This window comes from Gymnogyps californianus, chromosome 24 (genome assembly GCF_018139145.2).
Source record: "Gymnogyps californianus isolate 813 chromosome 24, ASM1813914v2, whole genome shotgun sequence".
In the NCBI taxonomy this organism is placed as follows: Eukaryota; Metazoa; Chordata; class Aves; order Accipitriformes; family Cathartidae; genus Gymnogyps; species Gymnogyps californianus.
In genome coordinates this window covers 1,120,759-1,146,975 of record NC_059494.1, presented here as the reverse complement: position 1 = coordinate 1,146,975, position 26,217 = coordinate 1,120,759, and the positions used below count along the sequence as shown (strand labels likewise).

Genomic DNA, 26,217 nt, shown 5'->3' with positions numbered 1-26,217 from the left:
GCACGTGTGTCTAGATGCCTGGGGGTGGGGGGACACAGAGGCCAAGGCTGGGATGGGAAACGGGAACATCCCGTCCCGGCTTCACGTGCCCTGCTTTGCAGCGGGAAGCATGCAAGGCTGAGCGAGCGGGAAGCCCTTGGCCACCGAGCCCCCTCGGCACGCCAGGGCGTGGGGCCGGGGCGCAGCGGCAGGCACAGGACGCGCCGAGCGCGGTGATTAATTGCCGGCTGCCGCTCGCCGATTTATGGCCGTGCTTCCCGCTCCTTCCTCTTGAAAGAGCCTTTCCTGCCTGCCGGGCTGCCCGCACGCCATCCCCTGCCAGCACCTCGTCAGCGGCACGTAGTGCTCCCGGCGCGTCCCCATCCCCAGCCAGCACCCCCAGGTCCCATTCAGGTCCCTCAAGTCCCATTTGGGTCCCCCAAGCTGCATCCTTCCCGGGATACAGGCAGCCACCCTCCGCTGCCCGAGAATGGGGATGCTGGTGGGTCCCCCCATCCCTGCCCAGCCCCTGGAGGAGCACGGTGCCGGGGTGGGATCGGGGTGACGGAGGGGCTCCCCCACCATCCCAGCTGCCCCCGCGCAGCCCGGCTGGGGGACCAGGGGGACCCGCTCGCTGCCAGAGGATTTCCTGGAGCTCCACCATAAATAATCTCGGAGCACCAGGCGCTTCTGGAGCCTGGGAGCCCCGGCTGGGGCGTGGGAGAGCAGGGGGGCCCTGGCGAGCCCCCACCTTTGGGGTTGCAGAGCCCAAAGCTGCCAGGTGGGTGCAAGAGCTGGCTCCCCAGGCTGGGGCTGTGCCCCAGGGGTCCCAAGACCCCCACACTGCATCCCTGGGGCTGGGGGTGCACTTGGGTGCCAGGAAGCCCCGCGTCCCCCATGCCATGGCGTGGCCGGGGATGCCCAGGGGGATGCCCAGGGGGAAGCCCAGGGGGGAAGCCCAGGGGGGAAGCCCGGGGTGGCTTTTCCCTTCCAGGCGCTCCAGCTCCTTGTTTGTCCTCCTGGCCAGGAAACGGGGCCTCTCCCAGTGGTTTTTTCCACGCCTGAGTCTCGGGACACGCTCCCCCCGGCCAGGAAAACACCGCAGCCCGGCACGGGGACACCGAGCCCCGTGGCAATGAGGACCAGGGAAGGGGAAGGACACCAGAGCCACCGAAGGCACCATGGTTTAATACCAGCACGGAGCCAAGAGCTCCCCTGCCCGCGGTCTTTGATGCTGGTGGCACCACGGCCGGGGGTGGACCCCCCCCACCTGCGCCCCTCACTTGCCGACGCAGAAGTCCCTGAAGATGATGTCGAGGATGTCCTCGGCGCCCACGTGGCCGGTGATCCGGCCCAGGTGCCGCCGCGCCAACCGCAGCCGCTCGGCCGCCAGCCCTAGGTCCCGCCGGCGCTCCCGGCCGTAGCGTGCCAGCGCTGCCGCGCAGTCACCGAGGTGGAGGCTGTGCCGGCTCTGCGTCAGGCTGGGTGAGCCTGCCAGGGGGTCTCCGCATCTTGGGGTGGTGGGGGGGGATAAATCAGCCTGGAGCACACCCCCAAGCCAGGACAGGTGTCCCCCACCCCGTGCCCCCCGCACTCACAGCCGCGCCAGCTGCCGTGCCAGCAGCTCCAGGAGTTGGTCGAGCCCCTCGCCCGTCTTGCAGGAGAGGAGGGCGGCGGGGGGCAGGGGGTCCCCCTGGGTGCAGGCATGGCGCAGGGCCCCCTCGCCCCCCCGCAGCAGGTCGGCCTTGTTGAGCACCAGGATGCAAGGCGGGGGGGCAGTGGGGGGCAGCAAGGACCCCAGCGCAGCCCCCAGCTCGGCCGGCTCGGTGGGCACCGCCACGGCATCCAGCACGGCCAGCACCAGGTCTGCTTGCCGTAGCCTGGCGGGGGGGGTGGGGGGCAGCAGGGTAGGGCAAGGGGCCGCATCCTGCCACCTCCCAGCCATCCCAGTCCCTGCGGAAGGGGGTACCCCCAGCCCGGCCCCCCCGCCAGCCTCACCGGTCCCGAGCACGGCTGACCCCCTCCTGCTCGACGGGGTCGGTGGCATCGCGGAGCCCGGCCGTGTCACTCAGCACCAGGGGGTAACCGCCGACATTCAGGGCCACCTCCACCACGTCCCGTGTCGTCCCCGCCACCGGCGACACGATGGCTGCCGGACGCTGGCCTGGGGGGGGGGCGGGGGCGGATGACAGGACACAGGGCTCAGGGGACGGTGCCAGGGACCCCCCCTGCCCTCTTGGCGTCGGGGACGGTGGCTGCCATCCCCGGGGAAGGGGAACCTCATCCAGGCTGCGAGCAGCCCCCCCCCGCGCCCCACTCACACAGCAGGTTGAGAAGGCTGCTCTTGCCCACGTTGGGGGGGCCGGCGATGACGGCGCGGACCCCCCCGCGGAGCAGCTCCCCACGGCGCCCATCCCGCAGGTGGGCACCGATCTCCTGCTCCAGCGCCCGCACGGTGGCATCCACTGCGGGGAGAGAGCAGGGGGACGCAGCGGGGTGGGGACAGCAGGGGTGGGGTGTCACAGCCCCCCGCCACCCTGCCAGCCCTCACCTTGGGACAAGACCTCTTCCTCCACGTTGTCATCCTCGCTGAAGTCGATGTAGGCTTCGAGGTGGGCGAGAGCCTGGGGGCCGGGGTCAGCGGGGACAGCCCAGCCCCATGTCCCCAAGCCACCACGCACCGGTGGAGGAACGCAGGCAGCCGGATCCGAGCCTGTGCCCCGACACCCTTACCTGGGTGAGGGTCTCGCTCCAGCGCTGGTAGAGCCGGCCCAGCTCGCCCTCCATCTGCCGCAGCGCCTGCCGCCGCTGGGCCTCCGTCTCTGCCCGGATCAGGTCCCCCAGCCCCTCGGCCGCCGTCAGGTCCAGCTTCCCGCGGCGGAAGGCTCGGCGCGTGAACTCCCCGGGCTCGGCGGGACGCAGCCCGGGCAAGCGCCCTGCCAGCCCGAGGGTGAGCCCCTCTCCCTGAGCTGGGGGGGACCCTCCGGCAGCACCCCAGGGAGCAGGACCTGAGGGGAAGGGGGGAGGAGGGATGGGGGAAGCCTCACCCAGCGCCCGCAGCACCCCGCTCACCACCGCCGGCCCGCCGTGCACGTGCAGCTCGGCGCAGTCCTCCCCGGTGAAGCTCTGGGGACCTGCAGAGCCGGGGTACGGTTTGGATGGGCATCGGTGGATCCCATTGCCGCGAGCTCCCCCCCGGCTGGATCCGGCACGCCCCATCTCTTCCCCTCTCGTGGCAGCACGCATGCCTCCAACCCCTGGGGGCTTTTGGGGGGCTCAGGAGAGACCCCCGGCTAGCAGCTATGCTGCAGGCATAGAGGATTGGTGCAAAGGGGCCAGCGTTGACCCAGGACCATCCCCACCAGCATCCGTGCTCAGCCGGCTTCACGGTGCCAGGGAAGCCGAGAGGGGTTGTGCCAGGCACCAAGACCCCCCCCAAACAGGCACCGAGACCCCCCCCACCAGGCACCGAGACATGATGCCAACCCCACCTGGGAACCAGACGACGAGGCCGCGGTCCAGGGGCTCGGCGGTGGCGGGGTCGCGGATGCGCCGCAGGGCCAGGACGCGGGGTGGGGGCAGCTCGGGGCGCCCGGTGAGGCTCTGCAGGGCCCCCCGGCTGCCCGGCCCGCTGGTGCGGATGACGGCCACCCCGCACCGCCCGTGTCCCGAGGAGACGGCGAAGATGGTGTCCCCCACGCCACGGAGCACAGGTCCTGCGCCCACCTGTGACAGGGCAGGCAGCCCGGAGAAGGGGTGCAGGGGTCGGGGGGTGCCCTATCCACATCCCCAAGACGGGGCAGAGAGGGTGCACAACCCCCCATTCACCCCCTGGGACCCCTCCTCGTGCACCCCACAGACCCAAGGGGGCTCCCACTGGGCCCTGGGGTGCAGACCCCTCCCTATGCCCCCCAAGAGCCAGGTTGCACCCCTCTCCGTGCACCCTGCCAGACCCGGGGCAGGCAGGCAGGGTGCAGGGGTGCACCCCTCACCCCCGGCAGCCCCCCCCGTCCTGAAGGTGCAGCCCCCTCCGTGCACACCCCCTCCCCATGCGCACCCCTCCGCTTTGGGGTGCATCCCCACCCCACACACCCCCAAAGGCACCCCCTTTTCCCTGTGCACCCCGCCCATGAGGGTGCACCCCCTCTCCGTGCACCCTCACCTCCAGGTGCTCCCCCTCCCCATGCACCACCGCTACACCAGGGTACTTCCACCCTCAGGCGCACCCGCTCCCGTGCACCCCCTCCCCAGAGTCCCCCCACCTCGGAGAACCCCCACCCCGGGGTGCCCCCCACCTGCGTCCCGCCGCGCTCAGCGCCCTCCGCAGCGCCATGAGCCCCCGGCGCATGCCGCCCGCCCGCACTCCGCGGCGGCTTCAGCGCAGGCGCCTCGCCCCGCCCATCCGCGCGCGTCGATTGGCCAGCGCGCCGGAGCGGGGCGGGCTTCATGCCCAAGCCCTATTTCTGATTGGCCAGTAGCCCAGGCATGACGCCGCGCCGCCTGAGGCTCTGCAAGAGACGATCGCTTCCGCCCGGCGCGGCGCGGGGCGCGGCGCTGCCTGGGCCGGCCGCGGGGGTCCCTGCCCGCCCCCCCCCGGGCTCCCTGCCCGTCCCGTGGGGGTCCCTGCCTGTCCCCGCCGGGCGGGCAGGGCTGCCGGGCTTCAGCCTCCCCCGCGGTCCCTTGGAGGCACTGCACGCCCGCTCGCCCCCCGGGCGCTGCCCCCACGGGGTGCAGGGTGTGAGGGTGCAGCGGGGCCCCCCGGGGGTCCCCCAGGTATTGCGGTGCCGCGCTGCGGGTGCAGGGCCGGGAGGGAGCCAAACACCTGCGACCCCCGGCTGCACCCTGAAAATAACCCCCAGCGCTGCAGGACCCTGAGCTGGGGGGTCCCCGTGTCCGGAGCAGGGGGGGCAGCACCTGCGTCCCCCCATGGCAGAGCCCACCCCTGCCCCGTTCCTTTCCTACTGTCCCCTCTGCACCCACTGGTGTCCCCGTCCCTCGGGGGTGGGGATTCCCTTGCCCACATTCTGACACAGGCTGTCCAGGAGCACTTGGGGTTTTTGGGGACACCTACTCACCCTGGGGGGGTCCCTGCGCTGGGCACCCCCACACCCTGAGGTGGCTGAGCCCCCGCTCCGCACTCAGCCGAGCCGGAGCTGCTCTTCCCCTGGGGAATCCCCACCACATGCCGGGGGTCTCACCCCCGCAGAGGGGGCCAGGGCTGACCCCCGGGCTGCGGGGTGGGGGTTCCCACAAGCCGCCCCCTGCCGTGTGCGCCGGGAGGGGCCTGCAGCCGCCCGCGGCCCCGCCGCTCCGTGAACCATAGAAATTTTCCCCAAGCAGCATCACGGCGCGGTCCCGCTCCCCGTCCTGCACCCCATTCCGCTCCTCATCCTGCACCCCATCCTGCACCCCATCCCGCTCCCCGTCCTGCTCCCCATCCCTGCCCAGGGCTGGGGGACACCATCCCTGTCCCCATCCCATCCCCCCCTGCTCAGGGCCCAAGGCTTGGGGGGGGGCTAAGCCAGCCGGTGCACAGGAATTGGGGTACAAGCAGGCAGGACAATGGGGTTCCCCCCTGCTCTGGGGGTCTCCCCCCACGGTCCCCAAAATCTCGGCTCAGTTTGCAGTGGTTTTGGGTCGGCCGGGGCCTGGGGAGGGCTGCGGGCCGCAGCGGTGGCGGGGGGGGGGACAGGGGGGACGGCCATGCAGACAAAGGAGCTGGAGCAGGGAGGAGCGAGCAGCTGCATGGCCGGGATGCTGGCAGGGATGCAGGCAGGGATGCAGGCAGGGATGCTGGCAGGGATGCTGGAATCCCCGGGATGCTGGAGATCCATCAATGTCACCTCCTCTGCTAAATCCCTGCGGACACCCCCAAAATCCCCCGAAACCCCCATGCTCTGTGGGCCAGGGATGAGGGACAGGAACCCAGAGGAGGAGCTGCAGCAGAGAGCATCGGCGGGGAGCGGCCCCAGCTCTGGGGCCGGGGAGGCGGGGGAGACTCCCCGGGGGCTTCGGGGTCCTTGGGTGCACGCTGCCCACACGCACAGCCCTGCACACCCCTGCAAGGCCCCAGAGCCCGGACCCCCTCCCCATCCTGGGGTGCAGAAGCTTTTCCTTGTGCCCCCCCTCGCCCCCCCAGCTCTGAGCAGCTCAGCCTTCTCCTCCTGGCCTGGCAGCTGGACCCAGCCCATGGGGGTCCCAGGAGGGTCTAGTGGGGGTTCGGGCGCTGCTGGACCCCCTGGGCAGGGGGGGGGGCACCCCTGGCCCAGCCAAGGCAGGGACAGTGGCCAGGCCTGGCCTGGGAGATGTGCCAGCCTGTCCCCCCCCCTCCAGCTGCCGAAGCAGAGATGCCAGAGGAGGGGACGGCTCCCGGTGACACTGTTCATCGGTGCTGGCACCCAGCTCCTGCCCCAAAATAGCCGCAGGCGTGCAGGGAGCTGGGGGGGGGGGCGAGCAGGACCTGGCACAGGGGTGCCCCCCCCACCTCAATGTGCCCTGGCCGGGTTGCGCTGGGTCCCAGGACTCTCTGGCCCTGCGGGGAGCTGGGTGGGGGTCCCCCTGAGTAAGCGAGGCCGGGCTGGGGGGGGGGCGGGGGGGGGCAGAGGAGGGCTCCCGAAAGGTCAGAGAGGCGGCGTGCAGCCCCGGTCGGGTTACCGGCCTGCCCCCCCCCTCCCCGCACCCCCCCCCCGCCCCGGGTGCTCCAGGGAACAGCCTGGCCCGCGGGGCTGGGCGCTGTGCCGGGGCGGGGGGGCACGGGGGGACACGGGGGGGGAACCGGGGGGGGGCACGGGGGGGATTGGGGGGGCTGCGGGGCAGCCCCGGGGGCAGGCAGGGTAGAGGGGGGTTGGGGATGCAAGGGGCAGCCCGGGTGGGGTGGGGGGACGTGGGGCAGCCTCGGGGGAGGTGGGGGGGGGGGGGGGGGAGATGCTGGGGACGTGGGACAGTCCCGAGGGGGGGTGGGGGGGATGCTGGGGACGTGGGGCAGCCCCGGGGGGGGGCGGGCGGGGCGGGGGGGGATGCTGGTGACACCCAGCCCCGCGGGGACAGGATGCTCCGTGCCCTCCGGCGGGCTGGGGTGAGCCGCCGCCCCGCTCCCCGCAGGACCACCCCACGGGGCGCGGCCGGACACGCGTGGCCGGTACGGCCGGCGCTGGGGAGACGGCGACCAACCAGACAATTAAAGGGGCCGGGAGCGCGGCGCTCCGCTCCGCCGCCTTTGTCCCTCCTCCCGCCCGGCGGCGGCGGCGGCGGCGGCACCGGCCCCGGCCCCGGCCCCGGCCCCGAGCCCGGAGCCGCGGCGGCCCCATGCACCGGCCCCCGCCGCCGAGCCGCCGCCGAGCCCCGCACCATGCCCGAGCCGCCGGTGGCAGCGCAGGACGGCGACCGGCCCCGGCGGGCCCCGGCCGGCGAGGAGCGAGCGGAACCGGTGGCCCCGACCGGCGTCCTGGGTAAGGTGGCACCGGGCGGGAGCGGCCCCCGCCGCCGGGGTCGGGTCGGGGCTGCGGGCGGCGGCTGCGGGGCGGGGGGGGGACGGGGGGGGGGGCAGGTCCCTGCGGCTCGATGCGGATGTCGGCGGGGTTCGGCCGGGATGCGGCTCCCCGGGGATGGGGGGGTCCGTGCCCCCGGTGGGGCTCTGAGCACACCCACCCCCCCCCCCCCCCCGGAGAGCTCCGTGCACCCCCCAGGACAGCCCCGTGCCCCCCCGGGGCTCCCGTCCCTGCACCCCCAGGGGGGTCTGTGGTCCTCCAGGGGACCGGGGCTGTGCGTGCCCCCCCGCGGGACTGGTCTGTGCCCCTCCGGGATGGGGTCCACGCACAGGTCTGTGGCCGCGAGGACGTACCGGTGACCTCCCCAGCACCGGGTCCACGCACCCCCCGTGTCACCTCAGGGCCATGCAGCCCCCCGGGAAGGTCCATGTGGCTCCCCAGGACAGGCCCATGCCCCCCAGACTGGCTCCGTGTCCCCCAGGACAGAGCTGGGCAGCGGGTGCAGGATGGGGACTTTGGGTTGGGGTCCCCAAGCTGGGGTTGGGGCCCCCCCGTGTGGCCCTGGGGGCAGGTGACGTCCCCGTGGCCATGGCTGGGATGGGGTCCCCAGGGCAAGGCAGCGCAGGCAGGGCCTGCTGCCCGCTGTGCAGCCGAGCGGGACTCCTGCCTGCGGGAGGGTGACCCACTTTGCGTCCCCCTGGGACGCGGCCGCCTGTGGCAGGCGGCATCGCTGCCCCCCCCAAATACCTCCTTCCCCGGCGGCCGTGGGCTCCGCTCGGCGGCGGGGCAGTGGCGTGCCCGTTCCCGGCACGCTGCAGCTCCCGTGACCTTATCCCGGAGAGCCAAGGTGAGCGGCACGGTCCCGGCATGCCGGGGGAGCGGGTGGTCGCGGGGATGAGCAGGGAAGGGGGGACGCGGGGCTCGGGCATGGGCTGAGATGCTGCGGGGCTCCATCCCCGCGCTCTGCCGGCGGACCCCTCGTGCCGGTTTGGTGATGGCACCGGGTGCTGGGAGGGGGCTGGGGGCTGCTCTTGCTGGCAGCGGAGCGAGAAGGACCCCAGGGCCAGAGCGGGGCGAAGGCAGGGTCCGGCCCCCCATGCCCAGCCGGGGTGGGGGGGCAGGAGCGGCGCTGGGGACCCCTCTGCGGCTCGGCCACGTCTTTCCCTGTGACCTTGGGCAGGAAAAACCCTCCTGCACCCAGAGCCGAGGCCTCGGGGTGGGCGCTCGCCCCGCGCCGCCCTCCAGCATCGCCCCGGTTTGCACGCTGGCGCACACGCGTGTGCAGGTTTCGCCGGCTGCCTCCGCCGCTGCCCGGCTGGGCCCCCGCGGTGCCCCCGCCCCGCTGCCCGCGCTGCCAGCTGGGTTACACCGCTCCCGGCACGGCGTAAATAATTTAGGGTGGGTGAGCTCACCCTGCCGGCGTCGGCGAGCTGCCCGGCGAGCACGGCCGAGCCACTGCCGCCAGCACCGCGCGCCCGCCCCGGCATCCCAGCAGCGCTGGGCCTGAGACGCGGGACGTGCCTCGGGGTGCAGGATCGGCCCCGCTCCGAGGGCGGCTGGCTGGCAGCCTGGCACCGTCCCCGGCTTTCGCCCACGGTGCCAGGACAGGGTGGCCTTTCAGAGCCCGGCGCCGCGGCCCCTTCCCGACGGCGGCTCGGGCAATGAGTTTGTCAGGGCTCAGCCCGGCTGGTGGGGGGGCCTACTCTGCTCCCCCAGCCCAGGGAGGTCCGGGGGTGCCCGGAGTCGGGGTGCATCCCCTGGGATAAGCTGCCGGAGCAGGTTTGGTATTTCCTGTTTTTCGGGGCCGGCAGGTCCTGGTGTGAGCAGCGTTTCCGGAGCCCCGGGACCTTCCCAGCCCTGGGGCAGCCGGAGAGGCTGTGACATCCCCTGGGCATCGGTCCACCCACCCCGTCCTGGCTCTGCCACCCTGGCTTAGGAGGGGAAACTGAGGCAGGGAGGTGGCTGGGCGCACTGCTGGCGTGGGGCAGGGAGAAACGGGGTCCCGCAGGGGGACCCACCCCAGCACCATCAGGGAGCCTCATCCTGCCCTTCCTGCCAGCTCCGGGCAGCGTTTTGGGATGCACCCGGTCCCCATCCACCCCAGGAGGCGCGATGGGGACGCTGGGCATGGGGACGGCATGTCCCTGTGGCATGGGCACCCTGCAGCAGGACAGGGGCCATGTCCCTGCGCTGGCACCCACCGGGGGGTGACGAGGGGACCCTGGGGACCGTCCCCATCCCGCCTCACCGCGGCGGTGTGGGGCCTCCCCGAGTTTCCATGGAGACCGGCTGCTTTTTCGCTCTCCCCATTTTTCCTGCGGTTTCCCATCTCCCGGAGCCGCGGCCCTGCCGGATCCCGGCCCCGCCGAGGGGCTGCGGGCAGAGGTGAGCGGCTGGGGGGGGCTGCAGGGGGGCACCCCGGGGCATCCCACGGCAGCCGGCACCCCAGGGGTGCCAGGATATGGTGCCGGCTCCTCCCCGGCAGCTGTCAGGGCCTTTTTGGGCACCCTGAGCTGCCGGAGGAGAAACCTGAGCCAGGGCCGGTGTCACCACGAGCGGGGCCATGACCTGCTGCCATGGCCACCGCTGGGGATGGCCACTGCCGGGGACATGCCAGGGGTCCCCGCACCCATCCTATGCGCCGGCAGCCGAGTTGTCGGTGCTTCGGGGTCCCGTTTCCAGGGCTGCGGGTGGGGGGATGCCCCCACGGGGTCCCGCGGTTGCTCACCCATCTCCCCCCCCGCCTCTCTCCCTCCCTCCGGCAGATAAACTCTTCGGGAAGCGGCTGCTCCAGGCCGGGCGCTACATCATGTCCCACAAGGCCTGGATGAAGACGGTGCCCACGGAGAACTGCGACGTGCTCATGACCTTCCCAGGTAGGGAGATGCCCGGGGTACCCGGGGCAGAGGCCGGGGCTGGCGGTGCCGGTGTGGGGTGCCCGGATGGTGGCACGGAGCTGCAGCGGGGATGGGGAACATGGGGAGGGATGGGGACCGGGATGGGCTGTGCTGGGAGACGTGGACCGTGCTGACCGGTGCCATCCAGACACCACTGATGACCACACGCTGCTCTGGCTCCTGAACCACATCCGCCTCGGCATCCCCGAGCTCATCGTCCAGGTCCGGCACCACAAGCATACCCGTGTCTACGCCTTCTTCGTCACCGCCACCTACGAGAGGTAGGGTCCCGGCCGCATCCCCAGTCCCCGCCGTGTCCCCCGCCGTGTCCCCAGCTGCGTCCCCTCTCCCTGCAGTTTGCTGCGTGGGGCCGATGAGATCGGGCTGCGAAAGCCGGTGAAAGCCGAATTCGGCGGAGGCATGCGGAGCTTCTCCTGCGAGGAGGATTACATCTACGAGAACATCGAGAACGAGCTTTACTTCTTCACCTCTCAGGTGGGATGCGGAGGGATGAGGGACACGGGGCGGGGATGTGGGGGTGTGGGGCAAGGATGCAGGGATGCGGGATGCAGGGACATGGGGCAGGGAAGGCAGGTCCTCTCCCCCTCCCCAGGTGAAGAGGAGGATCAGGGAGCCCCAGCCCAGCTAGGGACTGATCCAGACATCCCCCAAGCTGGGGACAAGGCGGGTCCGGGGAGGGGACAGGACAGGGGCAGGGGCTGGGGACGCGGGTGTGGCAGGAGAGGGGCCGGGGGCCGGGCAGTGGGACCATCGCCCGGGGCTCAGCTCTGCTGTGGTGCGGCAGGAACGGCAAAACATCATCAGGTACTGGCTGGAGAACCTGCGCGCCAAGCAGGGCGAGTCGCTGCACAACATCCACTTCCTCGAGGGGCAGCCCATCAGTGAGTACGGCACGGCGCGGCACGGCACAGCACGGCACGGCACTGCCACCCCACTGCCTCGCTCCCTCTGCCCAGCCTGTGCCCAAGCCATGCCGTGGTGGCCCTGGAGGACATACACCCAGCAAGGGTCCCCTGTCACCGTGTGTCCCCATCCCCGGGGCTGTGTGCCGGGCAGGGTGGTGGGTGCACGGTGGCTGCACCGTGCTGTGGCTGGGCAGCGCCGGGGTTGGGCACAGAGCCCCGATGTGCCACGGTCACCCCAAACCCATCCTTCCCGTTGTCCCTGCCCCAAACCCCACCACGCTAGGGCCATCTGGGGACATGCATGGGGGGCCGGGGCGGGCCGGCAGCGTCCCCGCAGCCCGTCCCTCACCCCGTGCCCCGCGGCGCAGTTCCGGAGCTGGCTGCCCGCGGCGTCATCCAGCAGGTCTTCCCACTGCACGAGCAGAGGATCCTCAAGCGGCTGATGAAGTCCTGGGTGCAGGCGGTCTGCGAGGCCCAGCCGCTCGGTAAGGTGTCGAGGGGGTGGCATGGTGCGGGGGGGGAAATCTGGGGGTCCCAGCCCCGCTCACGCCCCCCTCGGCCCCCGCAGATGAGATCTGCGACTACTTCGGGGTGAAAATCGCCATGTACTTCGCCTGGCTGGGCTTCTACACCTCGGCCATGGTGTACCCCGCTGTCTTCGGCTCCATCCTTTACACCTTCACCGAGAGCGACCAGGTGAGAGGGGTCGGGAAATGGGGTAAATCCTCGTGCTGGGGGGCCATGGGGGGGGTTCCATCCCTCCTTGCTCCGGGCTTTCCCTATAAAGCTTTAATACTGTAATTGCTATGAGCTGGGAGGCACCCAAGCCCACGGTGGTGGGGCTGGGGCAGCACCGTGCAGCTCCCCGGGGCTGCGGGGGGGGGGGTGTCAGGGACGGGAGGGGACCGATCCCGGTGCAGTTGGTGCCATCCGCCCCGCAGACCAGCCAGGACATCTGCTGCGTGGTCTTCGCCATCTTCAACGTCATCTGGGCCACCCTCTTCCTCGAGGAGTGGAAGCGCCGCGGGGCCGAGTTTGCCTACAAGTGGGGGACGCTGGACACCCCGGCTGAGTCCATCGAGGAGCCCCGGCCCCAGTTCAGGGTGAGCCCTGGGTGGGTAGGGGGGTTCCTATGCCTGGGGGGGGGGGTCCCCACCGGGGCTGGGGTCTGGCTGAGCCCCCCCTGACCCTGATGAGCCACCCGAGGGGGTCCGCGCTGGGTCCCACCAGCGCTGGGGTAATGGAGGGATCCCGTGGGGCTCCCCGCCGCGGGGAGGGTCACACGCTGCCGTCCCCCCTCCCCATTAGGGCATTAAGAGAATCAGCCCCGTGACCAGCGCGGAGGAGTTTTACTACCCGCCGTGGAAGCGCCTGCTCTTCCAGTGCCTGGTCAGCCTCCCCGTTTGCCTCGCCTGCCTCTCCTTCGTCTTCCTCCTCATGCTGGGCTGCTTCCAGCTCCAGGTGGGTCCTCATCCCGCCCGCCCCGGGCTGCCAGCCCCCTCCGTGCCGACCCTGACCCCGTCCCCATCCCGGCAGGAGTTTGTGCTGAGCATCCAGGAGCTGCCTCGGATCATCCGTTTCCTCCCCAAAATCGTCCTGGCCATCATCGTCACCGCCTGCGACGAGGTTTACAAGAAGATCGCGTACTGGCTGAATGACATGGGTGCGTGGGGGCGGCACCCGGGGGTGCTCCTGGCAGGGCTGGGTGCTGGGACCCCCCCCCCCCGAGCCCCACCCTGAACCCCGCTCCTCTGCTTTGCAGAGAACTACCGCCTGCAGAGTGCCTACGAAAAACACCTCATCATCAAAATCGTCCTGGTGAGGGGGGGCCGGGCAGCCCTGGGGGGGGACAGAGGGGACCGGGGGGGCCCTGGCAGCCACCCCACGCTCACCCCGCCCCCCCTCTCCCGCAGTTTCAGTTTGTAAATTCATACCTGAGTCTTTTCTACATCGGATTCTACCTCAAAGACATGGAGCGGCTGAAGGAGGTAAGGGGCCGTGCCCGGGGGCGGCGGGGCCGGCCTGAGCCCCCCCCGGCATCGCCCAGACGGACAGACGGATGTCCTCGACCCACCCCTGCCACCGTCCCCCCCACGCCCTCCCGGGGGGCCGGTGTCCCCACATGCCCCCGCCACGGTCCCCGGCTGCTGTGCTCCCGGCCGGAGGCTGCGCCGGGTCCCCAGCTCCTGCTCCTGCTCATGGTCTCTCTCTGTCTGTCTGTCTGTCTGTTCTTCTGTCCCTTCCACAGCTCCTGCTCATCTTCTCTCTCTCCCAAAGCCTCGTGCGTCAGCTCAAAGAGGCTCTCCTTCCCTTCATCCTCCTCCACCTCCACCTCTCTTTCATCTTCTTTAAGGGCCTCCTGGGCTTTTGCTGGAGACTGGGAGTATCCAAAGTAGGAGCGGGGAGGGGGGGGCCGGGCATCCCCCCGCACCCCACCCCTTGCACCCCACCCCGGGACCCCCACTGCCCCCGGGAGGGACACGGGTGTCCCCAGCCCCGGCTCTGCTCCGGCTGGCGGTGGCACACGCGACTCCAGCACCGCTGAGGTCCCATCCCATCAGTTGTCACTGATGGGGGGGGGTCACAGGAGTGTGTCTGTGTGTGTGTGTTGGGGGGCAAAACCGAGCTCGGGTGTCCCGCTCCGCCAGCACGGCCACGGGGAGGAGCAGGGACCCCGCGGGGGGCAGGCGATGGGGATGCAGGGACACAGACACACACACACACCTCCCCGGGCGCTGTCATCGTCATCGTCCCCTGCCTCCCCGGGTGACAGCGTGCGCCCCGTGTCCCCGCGCAGATGCTGGCCACGCTGCTCATCACCCGCCAGTTCCTGCAGAACGTCAGGGAGGTGTCGCAGCCCCACCTGTACCGCCGGCTGCGCCGGGGGGACCTCAGCCTCTGCAGCCTCCGCCAGCTCGCCCACGCCGTCCTCCGCCTGCTCGCCCCCCGCCGCCGCCCCCCGGTTCCCCCCGAGGGGTCGCGGGGGGAGAAGAAGTGTCTGAACGGGGGCTGCGGGGTGCCGGAGGAAGAGGAGGAGGAGGAAGAGCGGCGTGAGTCGGATTCGGAGGAGGAGAGCGCCCTGGATTGCGGGTTGAAGCTGAAGAAGGTGAGCTTCATCGAGAAGGCGGAGCGGCGCGGCGGGGAGCCCGGCGGCCCCGAGGACGAGAGCTTCCTCGAGGAGGGCAGCCCCACCATGGTGGAGAAGGGTATGGACCCCGCGTCCGTCTTCGAGCTGTGCGAGGATGAGGAGGAGGCCGAAGGTCCCCCCGGCAGCCCGGTCAGGGTGACGGAACCGGCGGTGGTTCCACGGGCCGGGCGGAGGAGGCGGACGGCTGAGAGCCGGGAGGAGGAGGATGGTGAGGAGGAAGGGCGGAGGCGCAACCGGGCATCGTGGATCGACCCGCCGGAGGAGGACTACTCCACGCAGCTGACACAGGCCGAAGTGGAGAGCTGCATGAAGAAGTACGAGGTGAGCGGCCCAGGCGGGGCATGGAGCTGGTGGGGTGCAGTGTACCCCCCCCCAGCTCCATTGCAACATGCTCTTCCTCCTCCTCTTCCTCCCCAGGACACCTTCCAGGACTACCAGGAGATGTTCATCCAGTTCGGCTACGTGGTGCTCTTCTCCTCCGCCTTCCCCTTGGCTGCCATGTGCGCCCTGGTGAACAACATCATCGAGATCCGGAGCGACGCCTTCAAGCTGTGCACGGGGCTCCAGCGTCCCTTCGGCCAGCGGGTCGAGAGCATCGGGCAGTGGCAGGTGGGTCAGGGGCGGCGGGGGGCCCGGCGGCGGGCCCGGCTGGCCGGGGGCTCATCCCCGGTGCCGTCACTCTTGCAGAAGGTGATGGAGGCCATGGGTGTCCTGGCCATCGTGGTCAACTGCTACCTGATCGCCCAGTGCGGGCAGCTCCAGCGCCTCTTCCCCTGGCTCAGCCCCGAGGGAGCCATCATCTCCGTGGTGGTGCTGGAGGTACCCTGCTCGCGCCCGGCGCTGGCTGTTATTGTAGGGTCTCCCGGTGCGTGACAAGGTGTTGTCTTGGCTCGGACAGCCAAGGGCTCCCGCAGACCTTCCCCTCCAGGGATGGGGTCTCAGCCCTGAACCCTCCCCTGCAACCCCAGGCAGCTCCCTGCAGGCAGTGGGTGCTGCCGAGCAACGCAACGGGGCCCAGAATCCCCCAGGCTGTTATTGTAGGGTCTCTCTGGTCCCCCATCCCTCGCGGGGCGCGTTTCGGGAGGGGGTGGCAGTGCCCATGGGGCCGGGGTGGGGATGCTCAGCCGGACCCGCGTTCCCCCCGCAGCACTTCGCCCTGTTCCTGAAGTACATCATCCAAGTGGCCATCCCCGACATCCCCGCCTGGGTGGCCGAGGAGATGGCCAAGCTGGAGTACCAGCGCCGCGAGGCCTTCAAGGTAGGCGATGCCGGGGTGGGACCTCCCTTGGGGCCGAGCACGGAGCCAGGATGCCCCATCCCTGGGGCCGGTGGGCTCCCCGGGGTGTCCCCAAAGTGTCCCCGGGGCTGACGTGCTCTCCGTTGACAGAAGCACGAGCGGCAGGCGCAGCACCACTTCCAGCAGCAGCAGCGGCGCAAGCGGGAGGAGGAGGAGCGGCAGCGGCACGCCGAGTACCAGGCCCGCAAGGAGCGTGAGTCCAGCCGCGACGAGGCCAAGCCCGAGGCTGCCGGGCAGGACCCGGCCCACGAGAAGAGCCAGAACAAAGGGAAGGGCTCCGGGGGCACCTCGCACGGCTCTGACAAGCCCAAGCGACCCAGCTCCCTCCTGGCCACCAACAACGTGATGAAGCTGAAGCAAATCATCCCTTTGCAGGGCAAGTTCCTCTCCGGGGGGGCCGGGGCCGGCAGCGTGGCCACCGCCAGGTCCCCCCAGTCCCCCACCGGCAGCGAGAACAAACTCCCCGGCTTCCTCAGCTTCAAGTTCCTGAAATCCCCTGAGACTAAGCGGGACGCGGGGACCGAGAAGGTCCAGTCGCCCACCAAGCCATTCAATCCCGGCAAGCTCTTCAACTTCGGCAAGTCCGAAGGGGCCGGGGGCAACGGCGCCGTGGCCACCGCCTCCCCCCAGCCCCGGCCCGGCCCCTCGGCAGACACGGGCGAGCGGCCGGTCCCCAGCAAGTCCCATCTCAACGGAGTGCCGGAGGAGGGGGGCCGAGAGGAGCCGGAGAGCCGGGCAGAGGAGGAGAGCGGGGGCTATAAACTCTAACCGGACCTTTTGGGGGAGCGGGAGCGAGCGGGGCTGCCCGCTCCCCTCTTCAGGCAGCCGCGGACATCGTCACCCTCTCGCCTCCCCTCGCCGTCCCCTGCCGCAGGGAGCGCAGGGCCGGGCTGAGCCCACCGGGTGCCAGCGCTGGCCCCTCGCTCTGCACCGTCCCCCTCTGCCGCATCCCCTCGCGTCCCTCCAGCCCCTCCGCTGGGACCCCCCGCCACCCTGGCCCCAGCTCCGGCGGGGGTCCGGCCGCATCCTGCACCAAGGACACCTGAGCAAAGCGCCATCGGTGCGAGCAGCAGCAGGGTCTGGCCGCAGCTTCGGATGGAGCATCCCGACAGGTTTCCCTCCTGTGCCACTCCCCACGCTCACGGGTGGGAGATGTCCCGGTCCGGCTCTGTGCCATGAGCCCGGCGTCCCGGCTGATGGCACCGCACCCACCGCCCCAAGGAGTCGGCACAGGGAGATGCCGTGGTCCAGCCCGAGGAGACACAGGGGAGCTCAGTGCTGCCAGATCCATCAGGACCAGCCCGCCAGGCTCAGCACCGCATCTCCGATCGCAGAGGGATGAGACCGCGGCGCTCACGGGAGCTGCGGCGAGAGGAGCCCAATTCACCCGTGCCTACAGCCCCTGCCATACAGCCATCGCCCGGGGTCCTGCCGGCACTGGGGCCGTGCCCTGCTCCATCCCGCTCCCGGCAGCCTCCGCGTGGATTCCTTCCCAGCACCGGGACATTTTCCTGCCCAAAACCCGGACAGCCGGGAGGGAGGGGGGTGAGCGGCAAGCGCCAGCCACCTGGATTCCCATGCATGGGCAGCATTTCTTGCACTAAAACCAAACCAAAACCCAACGCAAGCGACTCTCTCCCCTTCTTCGTCTGACGGCTCGAGGCGGCGGAGGCGAGAGCTGGCACCGGTGCCGCCGTCGGCAGAGCCCGGCCAGGTGTGGGCAGTGGCCCCAGCGACTGCAACGCGAGCCGGGACGGTCCCTTCCCCTCTCCACTTTCTTATTTCCTGGAATTATTTTGCAATAAGGCACTCGCACACGGAGGTCGTGCTGGAGCCCGGGAGAAGGAGCGAGCAGGGCTGGGGGGACGGGGGGGTGGGTGGGGGGGGAAACGCGAGCTCTCCGCAAGGGCAAGGTGGGGGGGTGGGAGCAGCTTCGCTTCTGCCGGGGCGAAGGTTTTGCCGTCGCTGGGTCTAGTCTTAGTGCTTTAACAGCCGCCATCCTCGCTCCGGCCGTGCGGGGAAGGGGCTGCGACGCGGCTGCTCCTCGCTTTTCAGCGGCTCTGCTCGGTGCTGCTTCGCTTTAGGGGTCAGGATGGGGCAGTAGCACCCCAAAGCGGTGCCCGTGGGTGACCTGGCTGGGGACATCCAGCCCTGCCGGCTCCCTCCTGCCCCTTGCCACCAGCTCTGCTCTCTGCCCACCAGCCACCAACCATTTCCAAAGCAAGCAGGGGAGAGGCAGGGGGGCTGCCGGGAGCCGGGGGGACGCCCGCCCCATCACTGTGCCTGGTCCAGGCCCGGGCGGTCACAGGGGGTCTGCGCACCCCTCTCTCCCCAAGGCCTGGGCTGTAGAAAACGTCAGGTTGTTTTTCCCCCCGCCCTTGTCTCTTTCCACATATCATGTACTTTTTTCTTTGGTCTTTGAATCAAGCCATTTTATACAGCAATAAGGGCAGGAGAGGGCGAAAGCTTTACCTGCCGCTCCCCTCACCTGCGCTGCCAGCACGGGAGCCGAGGTGCTGCCGACGGTCCAGCGCAGGCAGGGAGATGCTCTCCGGGGCCAAGGGCACCGTCCTCCCTTGCTGGGGTGGGCTCCCTGCGCTGCAGCAGGGACAAGATTCCCCATCTCGGCTGGGGACAGCCCTGAGCTTTGCTGTCCCCGGGACCGCAGGGCCAGGGCTGGTTCCCCGCAGCCAGCCGTGGAGGTCGGGCAGAGCCCTCTCCCCAGGGCATACGGGGCCGCTGGTCCCCCCCCCTCGCCCTCCCACACCAGCCATGCCCTCTCCCGGGTGCGAGGAGCGGAGGACGCGGGAGAGATTTCTGGGGCAAGGCCAGGGAAAAGGGAGCACTGGGCTCCACGGCGCTGGGAAACTGGGGCACACAGGCCCTCGGAAACCCAGCGAGACCAGCACCACTGCGGCCGTGCCCTGGAGCGGCAGCATGTTAAATGGTGGCAGGAGAAAAGACCCCAGCCCGGCTGGGGGTACCAGGTAACCCGAAACACCCACCCCTGCCTCGGGCTTGGCACCCTGCCGCACCGCTGCCCGGCCCTCGGGGCTCTGCAGAGCCCAAAGCTCACCCCACGCCTGGCATGCACCCCGAAATCAGGCAGGGCTGCAGGCAGAGGCGCAGAGCGCTCTCCCTTTCTCCATTTCATTTAGTTTCTCCGCTTGGGTTCGGCTGGTTGGGGCCAGCTCTCATCTCTGCCACTCTTGAACACACACTGGTCTTAAAGGGAGTTTCTTTTATCCCATTTCCCTCCTGAGAGTAACAGTCCTGGTCCCATCCATTCCTGCACTGCTTGCCAGAGGAGAGGGCAGGGTCCCGCTGCTGCCAGGACCCCGCAAGTCCAGGGCATTTTTAAACATTTCTCTATACAAAGTATTTCTACAAGCGGCCGCCTGTCTGGTATCTCACTCTTCCAGGCAGTTACTGTACAAAGGAGGGAAGAGTTAGGTTGTTTTAGGTTGGTTTTGTTTTGGTTTTAGTTTTTTTTTTTTCCCTTGCTGTGTTTTATTTCTTTGGAAATTAAAAGAAATGAAGGGGGTTATTTATTTCTTTTTAATTTATTTTGTCATATTTTTGTAAAACCTGCAGAAATGCAATAAAAATATATTTCAACAAGCCTGAGGCGTGGGCTAAATTATTGCCCGCAGCGGCTTGCACAGCGCATCTGCTCAGGGAAGAAGTCTCAGGTCTCCTGTCCCTGGGGAAGGTGGAAGGGGACGTTAGGGACGCTGTCACCCTTCACAGTCCTCTAACGCAGAGCAAAGCTCCGACACAGCGACGCAAGGACAAGCCCCGCCGGCACGGTTCGATGCAAAGCGCCCTCCGGCAGCCACGGCGCAGCTCTCGCGCGTATTGTCAAGTAGAGGAAGACCAAAGAAAGTTATAATCCTCTAAAATCTGCAAATTTATTATACACAGTATCAAACATGGAATAGTTTAAAAATAAATGCAAAAAAAAAATCCAACGGCCGTGACATTCGACTAACAGTGTATTTACAGTCACTCCACGAGGGCAGCCCTTCTGCCAACATGCAGCTTTCAGGAAAAACCACCTTCTCCCAGCCCCACAAGACAATATTTTTGCAAAAGAGGAAAATTCAAGTTGCAAAGACAGGTTGGAAGTAACACAGACTCAAAAGCTCGACGCTGCATGGCAAAAACCAGCCTGGGATTGCATGTGCTGAACGGACCGGAGGAGTTAAAAGCAGTTGCGGACGACAGAAAGCTCTGAGCGGCTCTCAGACACCCAGCCGTGATGTGCGACTGGCCAAGGACGGGGCGGTTTAACTAAAAATATCCAATAAAGCTTGTTAATGGCACACTGTGCGCTGATTAATAAGAAATGAATGCGCTTGGAAATCAGCACAACTGTAGCAGAGACAACGCAGTGACTCAGCTCGGACCATCCATTCAGATTTCATGCTATTCCTTACAGTAAGTGATTAGTCATCCCACGTCCCTGCACCCCCGAGAGCCATCGTTAAGGAACAAACCACACAGCTAGTCCCGCTCTCCACCAGCTCACTCCGCTGCCTCGATGCTCCCCAGCCCCTCACCCCTTTTCACACTCACATGCCGCTGATCAAAGCGGGGGAGAGTATTTGACCTGTTCAACTGGCCTATATCGTGTCTCTCAAAAAAAAAAAAAAAAGAAAAGAAAAAAATAGAAGCACTGTGTGTGTTTAACAGCAACACCCCAGGGATTGCAGCACTGCGATTCACTGAAGAGCGAACAGGGACGAGCCGTCCTGGGGATGTTTATGGAGCTGGTAGCAACGAGGCAAAGTGAAACGTTACTGCTAGTCGCTAGCCAAATCAAGTTTGCTTCGGTCACAAAGGCGAGGAAATTAAAAGCAGAGTTATAGCACAAAGAGCACAGATTGCCGTCCTCATTGTGCACAAGGCAGCTGTAAGGCGGCTTTGCTTTCCTACAGGGCTGGCGAGCCGAGGAGCGGGGCCGTCCCTCACCTCCGAATGCTGCCGAGGAGTTGGTTAGGGGAAGGAGCAGGAGAGCAGGTGAAGACCTGTGGGAAACCTCGTCTGCAAGCGCAGCGTTCGCAGCAGCAAACGCTGGCCCGCAGGCATGCCCGCTCACCCTGTGTCACCCGACCGATTCAGCCAGCCGCCTCCCAGGTGAAAAAAAATCCTGATGTGAAATAGGGTCCCATTTAACAGCGCCGCTCTTCGATCTCGCCAGCTGAATACTTACTTTCAGGTTTACATCAGTAAAACGTGGAACTCTACCACAAAGGTTAAAGCCACCCAGACTCCTCAAAAAGCATTAAGACCGCCAATAAGACTTTTTTTCTTTTCTAATTCCTAGAACAACCCAATTCTAAAATCACAAGCGTAGTGAGCCTTAGTTCTTCATATTTGGGGACACACTAGGAAAGTTTTGCCTTTAGAAACAGAATTCCAGTGTTAAAGAGAATTTGAAAGCTGGTATTTCATTCCCTTGTTTCAGTTACAAAGATGTTCTTCCCTGCAGGCCAGGTTTAGTCTTTTCAATATCTAGAAGATGTTTTTTTTCCCAGTAGTTAAAAAAAGATGAGGTTCTTGAAGTCCTATCTCCTCCCTGACATTAAACTCTCAAGATGACACACATCTTTTATATAAAATATAACTCAGCTGCCAGCGCACGCATTTCAGGACGAGCTCTGCAAGCCGACGCTGTGACAGTAAGTCATTTAGTGTAGGCTGGACGCAACCATTAGACCCGTAAGCAAGCTGTCAGCTGGCATAGCCAGTCCACCTGCACAGCCTGCTGACTCAGCCTTTTTGGGTGATTACTAGCAGCAAACATCCCAGATCAGCTGTTAGACGAGACCCCGGGGCCGCACTCTCCGCTGTCAGGGCACAGACGCTGTGAACCAGCAGCGGAGAAACCCGAAAGCAGAGTCAGCACAGCATGAAGGTCAGCCTGCGCTGAACCAAAGCCATGATGCAATACCCCCTTCTGGGCACAGCGGCCAGCACATCCTCTGCACTGCTCCCAAAAATACCCTTAGCTGCTCCCAGGTAAATGCAACCCTCTCTTCTTTAAAGAAAAGGATCTCCCACTCTCGGTTACACATCAAAAAATCTAAGGCAAAATCTGACACGGAAGGATCAGCTGGAACCCTTCTGGTCACGGTCAGCGTGTCGCACAATTCCCCCCTGCTGCCAGGCTGACGTCGTTAATCCAGGAAAACAACTTCGTTTGCCTATTATAGGTCTTTTGCAGGTCTTTTTAAAAAAAAATCTTAAAAACAAAAAATTAAGCTAGTGGTATGCAAACAAGCCAGGGAACGGTAAGTGGTAACATAGCTGATAGCTGCAGTGTTAGAAAAAAATCCAAGACTCCTGCTTAGTCTTTGCCCTTAAGGCCAGTGTCAAGGAGCTCACCAAAAAAATAAAGCTTTGCAGTTACACCTGTTATGCTACCGAGTAGAGAGTGAAAATTTTAAGGTTAACGTCCAGCATGTTCAAAATTTGCCTCACAGGAAACAGTCCAAACACCGACAACTGAACTGCCGCATAAGGCACGCACTGGAGCGGGAAGGAAACCCATTTTCCAGCCGATCCTACTCCAAAGCCAACTTCACAGCCTTCCCCACACGGAGCTGTCGGTAAAACCCCAAACAACTGCGCGCACGTGGAGTTCACTAACAGCTTGGCACATTTACCGGGGTGACAGAAAACAGCGGTCGGGTTAAGCGTCTCCTTCGGATTCATCACAACCCGGCTCAGCAACCAGCTCCCAACAGTCACCGGGACGCGCATCCCACACACCCAAACCAGCACGCTGCTGGTGCTTCATGTCTTGCCAAGGCTAAGAAAACAAGTCGTCTTTTTTTTTTCAATCAGATCTAACGTATCTAAATTATTCTAAAAGCCTGTCCTCTTACAGTGAAATGCATCTAAATGCATCCTGTTAGTGAAATACATCTAAAAACTTCTGCCCACCTTAAATACTCCCGTGGTAAAGAGTTTAGACCCACGACAGCCTCAGTCCAGGCTGAGTCGCAGCATCAGGCAGACGGGGAGCTGAGCAGCTCCCTTCCTCCCCCTCTGGATCTCCATCCTGCCGCTCGCTGTTCTCTGTAGCGCAACGTGGTTTCAGGGCTTGTCAAAAACTTTTGCACATGCTTGCAAACTCCGTAAGCTCTGCTAACGGTCTTCCACAGCTTGCCAGCTTCGTACAAAAACAAACCTCCCAGCCACAGGTTCCGCTGCATTTTGCACTTCCCGGTGTCTAGCGGTTGGAAGGGACGCCGGGAGGTCGCCTCCAGCCTCCTGCTCAAAGCACGGGCGATACCGAACGCAGAGCGGGTTGCCCGGGGTATCATTCGTTAGGGTCTCGAAAAACTTCCAAGGACAGAACCAGGAAACACCTTGAAAGCTGAACACGCCAACATGACCTGACTGAACGTACTCCGACAACATAAACTGACCCAGCAAACTCCAGGAGTGAACCATCAATGCAAACGCACACAGACTTTGCTGCTCAGACGCAGTTACCTGGCCCCTCAGCTATGAATTCACAGAACATGTTAAAATCTACCCTTTCTTTCAACATCTTCCCATCTCTAACTCTTATGTGATTACTTTTTGTTACTGCTTCTCCCCTAAAAAAAAGAAGTGATCATACGATCTCAAGAATTAACCCAAACAAAGCTTTAGTCTCCCTGCACATCAGTCACTAGCATATTTTTATGTTAGAAAAAGGTAGTGCCTAACTTTTTATTACTCTGAACTTACCCAGCGCACATCTAATTGCTCACATTGGGCACAAGCTCCAGCGCTGTTTAATCCAGGACAGACGCCTGCGAACAGGAGTCTGCTGGAAGGGGCTGCTCCTAGACGGACTCATCATCCCCTGATATCAAGAACCACGCTTCTGCTGCTTTGACTTTTGAGAAAAGATGCACTACTGGACTGAAAAAAAACCCAAAATTCCAATCTCTGACAAGTATCTCAAGTTTTCATTAAAAAACCCAAACCTTTAGTATACATTGGTAACAGAAACAATAAAAATACCGCTATGCAGACATATACAAAAACCCCCTGAGGGTCGCTAAATCTCAGTCACTTTGTAACAAGAGAGTTGGAAGTCAGAGGAGCTAGGTATTATACAAACAGTGCGGTCAGCAAAAACCCAGGGTTTGTTTTTTTTAAACATTTTTTTGTTGTTTTCAATGCACTAAGGCACCAGAAAGTCACAGTTAGGCAAGTGAGATCTTCCATGCAACATTCAAACCTGATACACTTACCATGTATTAAACAGACGTGAATATAGGATCAAAGTGCAATAGCTTGAGGACAGCACTCTTGAGCCAGTAGCAGCATGGAAAGTGAGCTGGAGAAGGAGGAAGGAAGGGAGCTCTCGCTTCACATCGGATGGGACGTAGAAAGACTCACTGTGGGTATCGGAAATCCATACTGCTTGTACACAGCCACCAATGCAAAAAAAAAAAACAACACCCAACCAGTTTGACACTTAAAGTTACGTCGCTTTGAAGACTGGTTTCTCCATCACTGCAGAACTACTTTAAAAAGGCAACTTTCTTTTACCTCCTAAAAATATCAGAAATATTTCAAAGGCTCCCATAACCAACAAGATCATTTTTAAAGGACACGGAGGGAACAAAGACGGGGGTTTACAACAGGAAGGAACTGCCAACTCTCTTTAATAGTACATCACTCTGTCTAGCAGAGAAGTCAGCAAAGCTCAAACCTTGCCATATCCATCAAGAATTATACAGCATTTTACAACTTTAAAGCACTGTACAAACATCACTGCAAGGCTGCAGCTCTCAAGCTTTGCTAAACACACAACTTGGTCACACTTTACCACCAGCTGCACGTCTGTTTCCTCTTTTGGTATCTCACAGCTCTTCAAAGGATTCTTCAGTTTCAGCTTCAGATAATCCCTGCGAGGCCGGATGCTAACGTGGCATCTTCAGTCAACGTCTTGCACTTTGCACAAAAGCACTTTTTGACAGCGCAACTCAGGGAGGAGCCCTCTTGCAATTGCCAGTAAATCACAGGGAAACCCACGGATATTTTATCTTCACCAACACAGTTGGCATTTTCAACGACATTCCAGTAATTTGGAGGTTACTGCCACAGCAAAAAGGTAAGGTTTTTTTTTTGAGGCAGATACAAAGTTCTAAACTACTCAGCGTTAAGTGAAATTCACCCACTGCATCAGAAACTTGGTGCCTAGTGTACATTTAAAATTGCAACGTGAGCTGTGCCCTGCTCTTCCTAAGGTTCTGCCTCGCAACATACGGTCATCAGCAACAGTTTATCTCCCTTCATGTTCTCTTCGCCCCCAAACCTGAAGAGGTGGCACCCCCCGGTTGGACAGGGATGCCGTGGAGAAGGGGACAGCAGAAACCCTCAAAGCTCGCGGCCACCGCGGCCGCTCAGAACAAGGCTTATCCAGGATGTCTAGAAAAACGTTCGTGCGATTTCTTGAATTGGTGTTTAGGATTTGTCAACGAGGAAAAAACACAGCTATAAATGCAACAATTTAAACTAACACAGTGTGAAGTCAGCTTCTTACGTTAAAGCAGACAAGACATCATTACTAAGCTACACCTTTCCTGTCCCCTTCAGGTGACGATGCTCGTTTCCTTTTAGTCTCTGAACCTCTGAATCCACCTAGACGACTTACGGGTCTCCGTTTTGGCTCTTATCGAAGAGTCAGTGAAGGGTTACAGGCAACAGGCACTGAACTGTCACAGTCCAAAAGAGATTGGTCTTCATCGGAGACCATGGAAGCTCACATTTTGATCAACTCCAAGTCCTGAACTCCATTCCAGACATGCCGATATCGCAGGAAAATACAACGTACCATTATTCAGAGCCGGCAGCCGAGACAGAGAACTAGATCCAGTTGCCGAGATGCTCCCAGACTTATCCAGCCAAGCGCTGCCTGCAGGGTGCCTACCCAACTCCATTCCATCAGCTGTTGCTTAAATACGCTGTTGATCAAATACTCAGGATAGGATAAGAGTATCCTTTTATTCCAACGGAGAAGTTGCACACATCAGTCCGTTCAAGACCAAGAGACGGTTAGAATTTAAGAGCAACAAAAGCAACACACCTTTCACTTGAATTCTCCATGACCACTGATGCATGAGATAATGTACGCTGCCAAACGACCGTGGCCCTTACAGAACAGGCCAAAAGAATACAACTGATATATCAAGTTGACAACACGTTTGCTAAGATCAACATAACCCTAAATGACACCCATGATTTTTTTTTTTTTTTTAGTGCAGTGCCAGTTTCAGAATATTGGAGAAAAATAGTGAGGCCCCACACTTATGGCTGGACTGGGCACATCCAAAGAAGAGTTAACCACTTGTAATATGTCAACGGGTACATGAATCGGAAAGCCTATATCACTGAGGGGTTCTGTAATAACCCACGTCTCCTACCCAGGCTCCCATAGCTAGACCTGGTTGATTAGGTAACAGATTCAACA

At 64.0% G+C, this 26,217-nt stretch overlaps 2 protein-coding genes across 2 annotated transcripts; one reads left to right on the top strand and one right to left on the bottom strand.

Moving 5' to 3' along the window:
* Positions 1 to 1,248: 1,248 nt before the first annotated feature.
* Positions 1,249 to 4,327, bottom strand: GTPBP3 (GTP binding protein 3, mitochondrial). Its single transcript, XM_050910779.1, is given in 10 exon segments — positions 1,249 to 1,490; positions 1,578 to 1,859; positions 1,978 to 2,143; positions 2,301 to 2,444; positions 2,531 to 2,603; positions 2,713 to 2,915; positions 3,027 to 3,113; positions 3,471 to 3,677; positions 3,680 to 3,705; positions 4,275 to 4,327. Coding segments are annotated over 10 exon segments (1,473 nt in total). The 3' UTR covers positions 1,249 to 1,258.
* Positions 4,328 to 7,327: 3,000 nt separating this feature from the next.
* On the top strand, positions 7,328 to 17,336 carry ANO8 (anoctamin 8). The gene is made up of 18 exons (XM_050910581.1): positions 7,328 to 7,427; positions 10,232 to 10,342; positions 10,512 to 10,644; positions 10,720 to 10,858; positions 11,169 to 11,265; positions 11,658 to 11,774; positions 11,858 to 11,985; positions 12,231 to 12,392; positions 12,598 to 12,750; positions 12,826 to 12,952; positions 13,052 to 13,107; positions 13,203 to 13,277; positions 13,538 to 13,681; positions 14,087 to 14,758; positions 14,855 to 15,046; positions 15,125 to 15,256; positions 15,585 to 15,695; positions 15,825 to 17,336. Exons 1-18 carry the CDS (start codon positions 7,328 to 7,330, stop codon positions 16,500 to 16,502), a joined length of 3,327 nt encoding a protein of 1,108 aa, XP_050766538.1. The 3' UTR covers positions 16,503 to 17,336.
* The last annotated feature ends 8,881 nt before the right edge of the window (positions 17,337 to 26,217 follow it).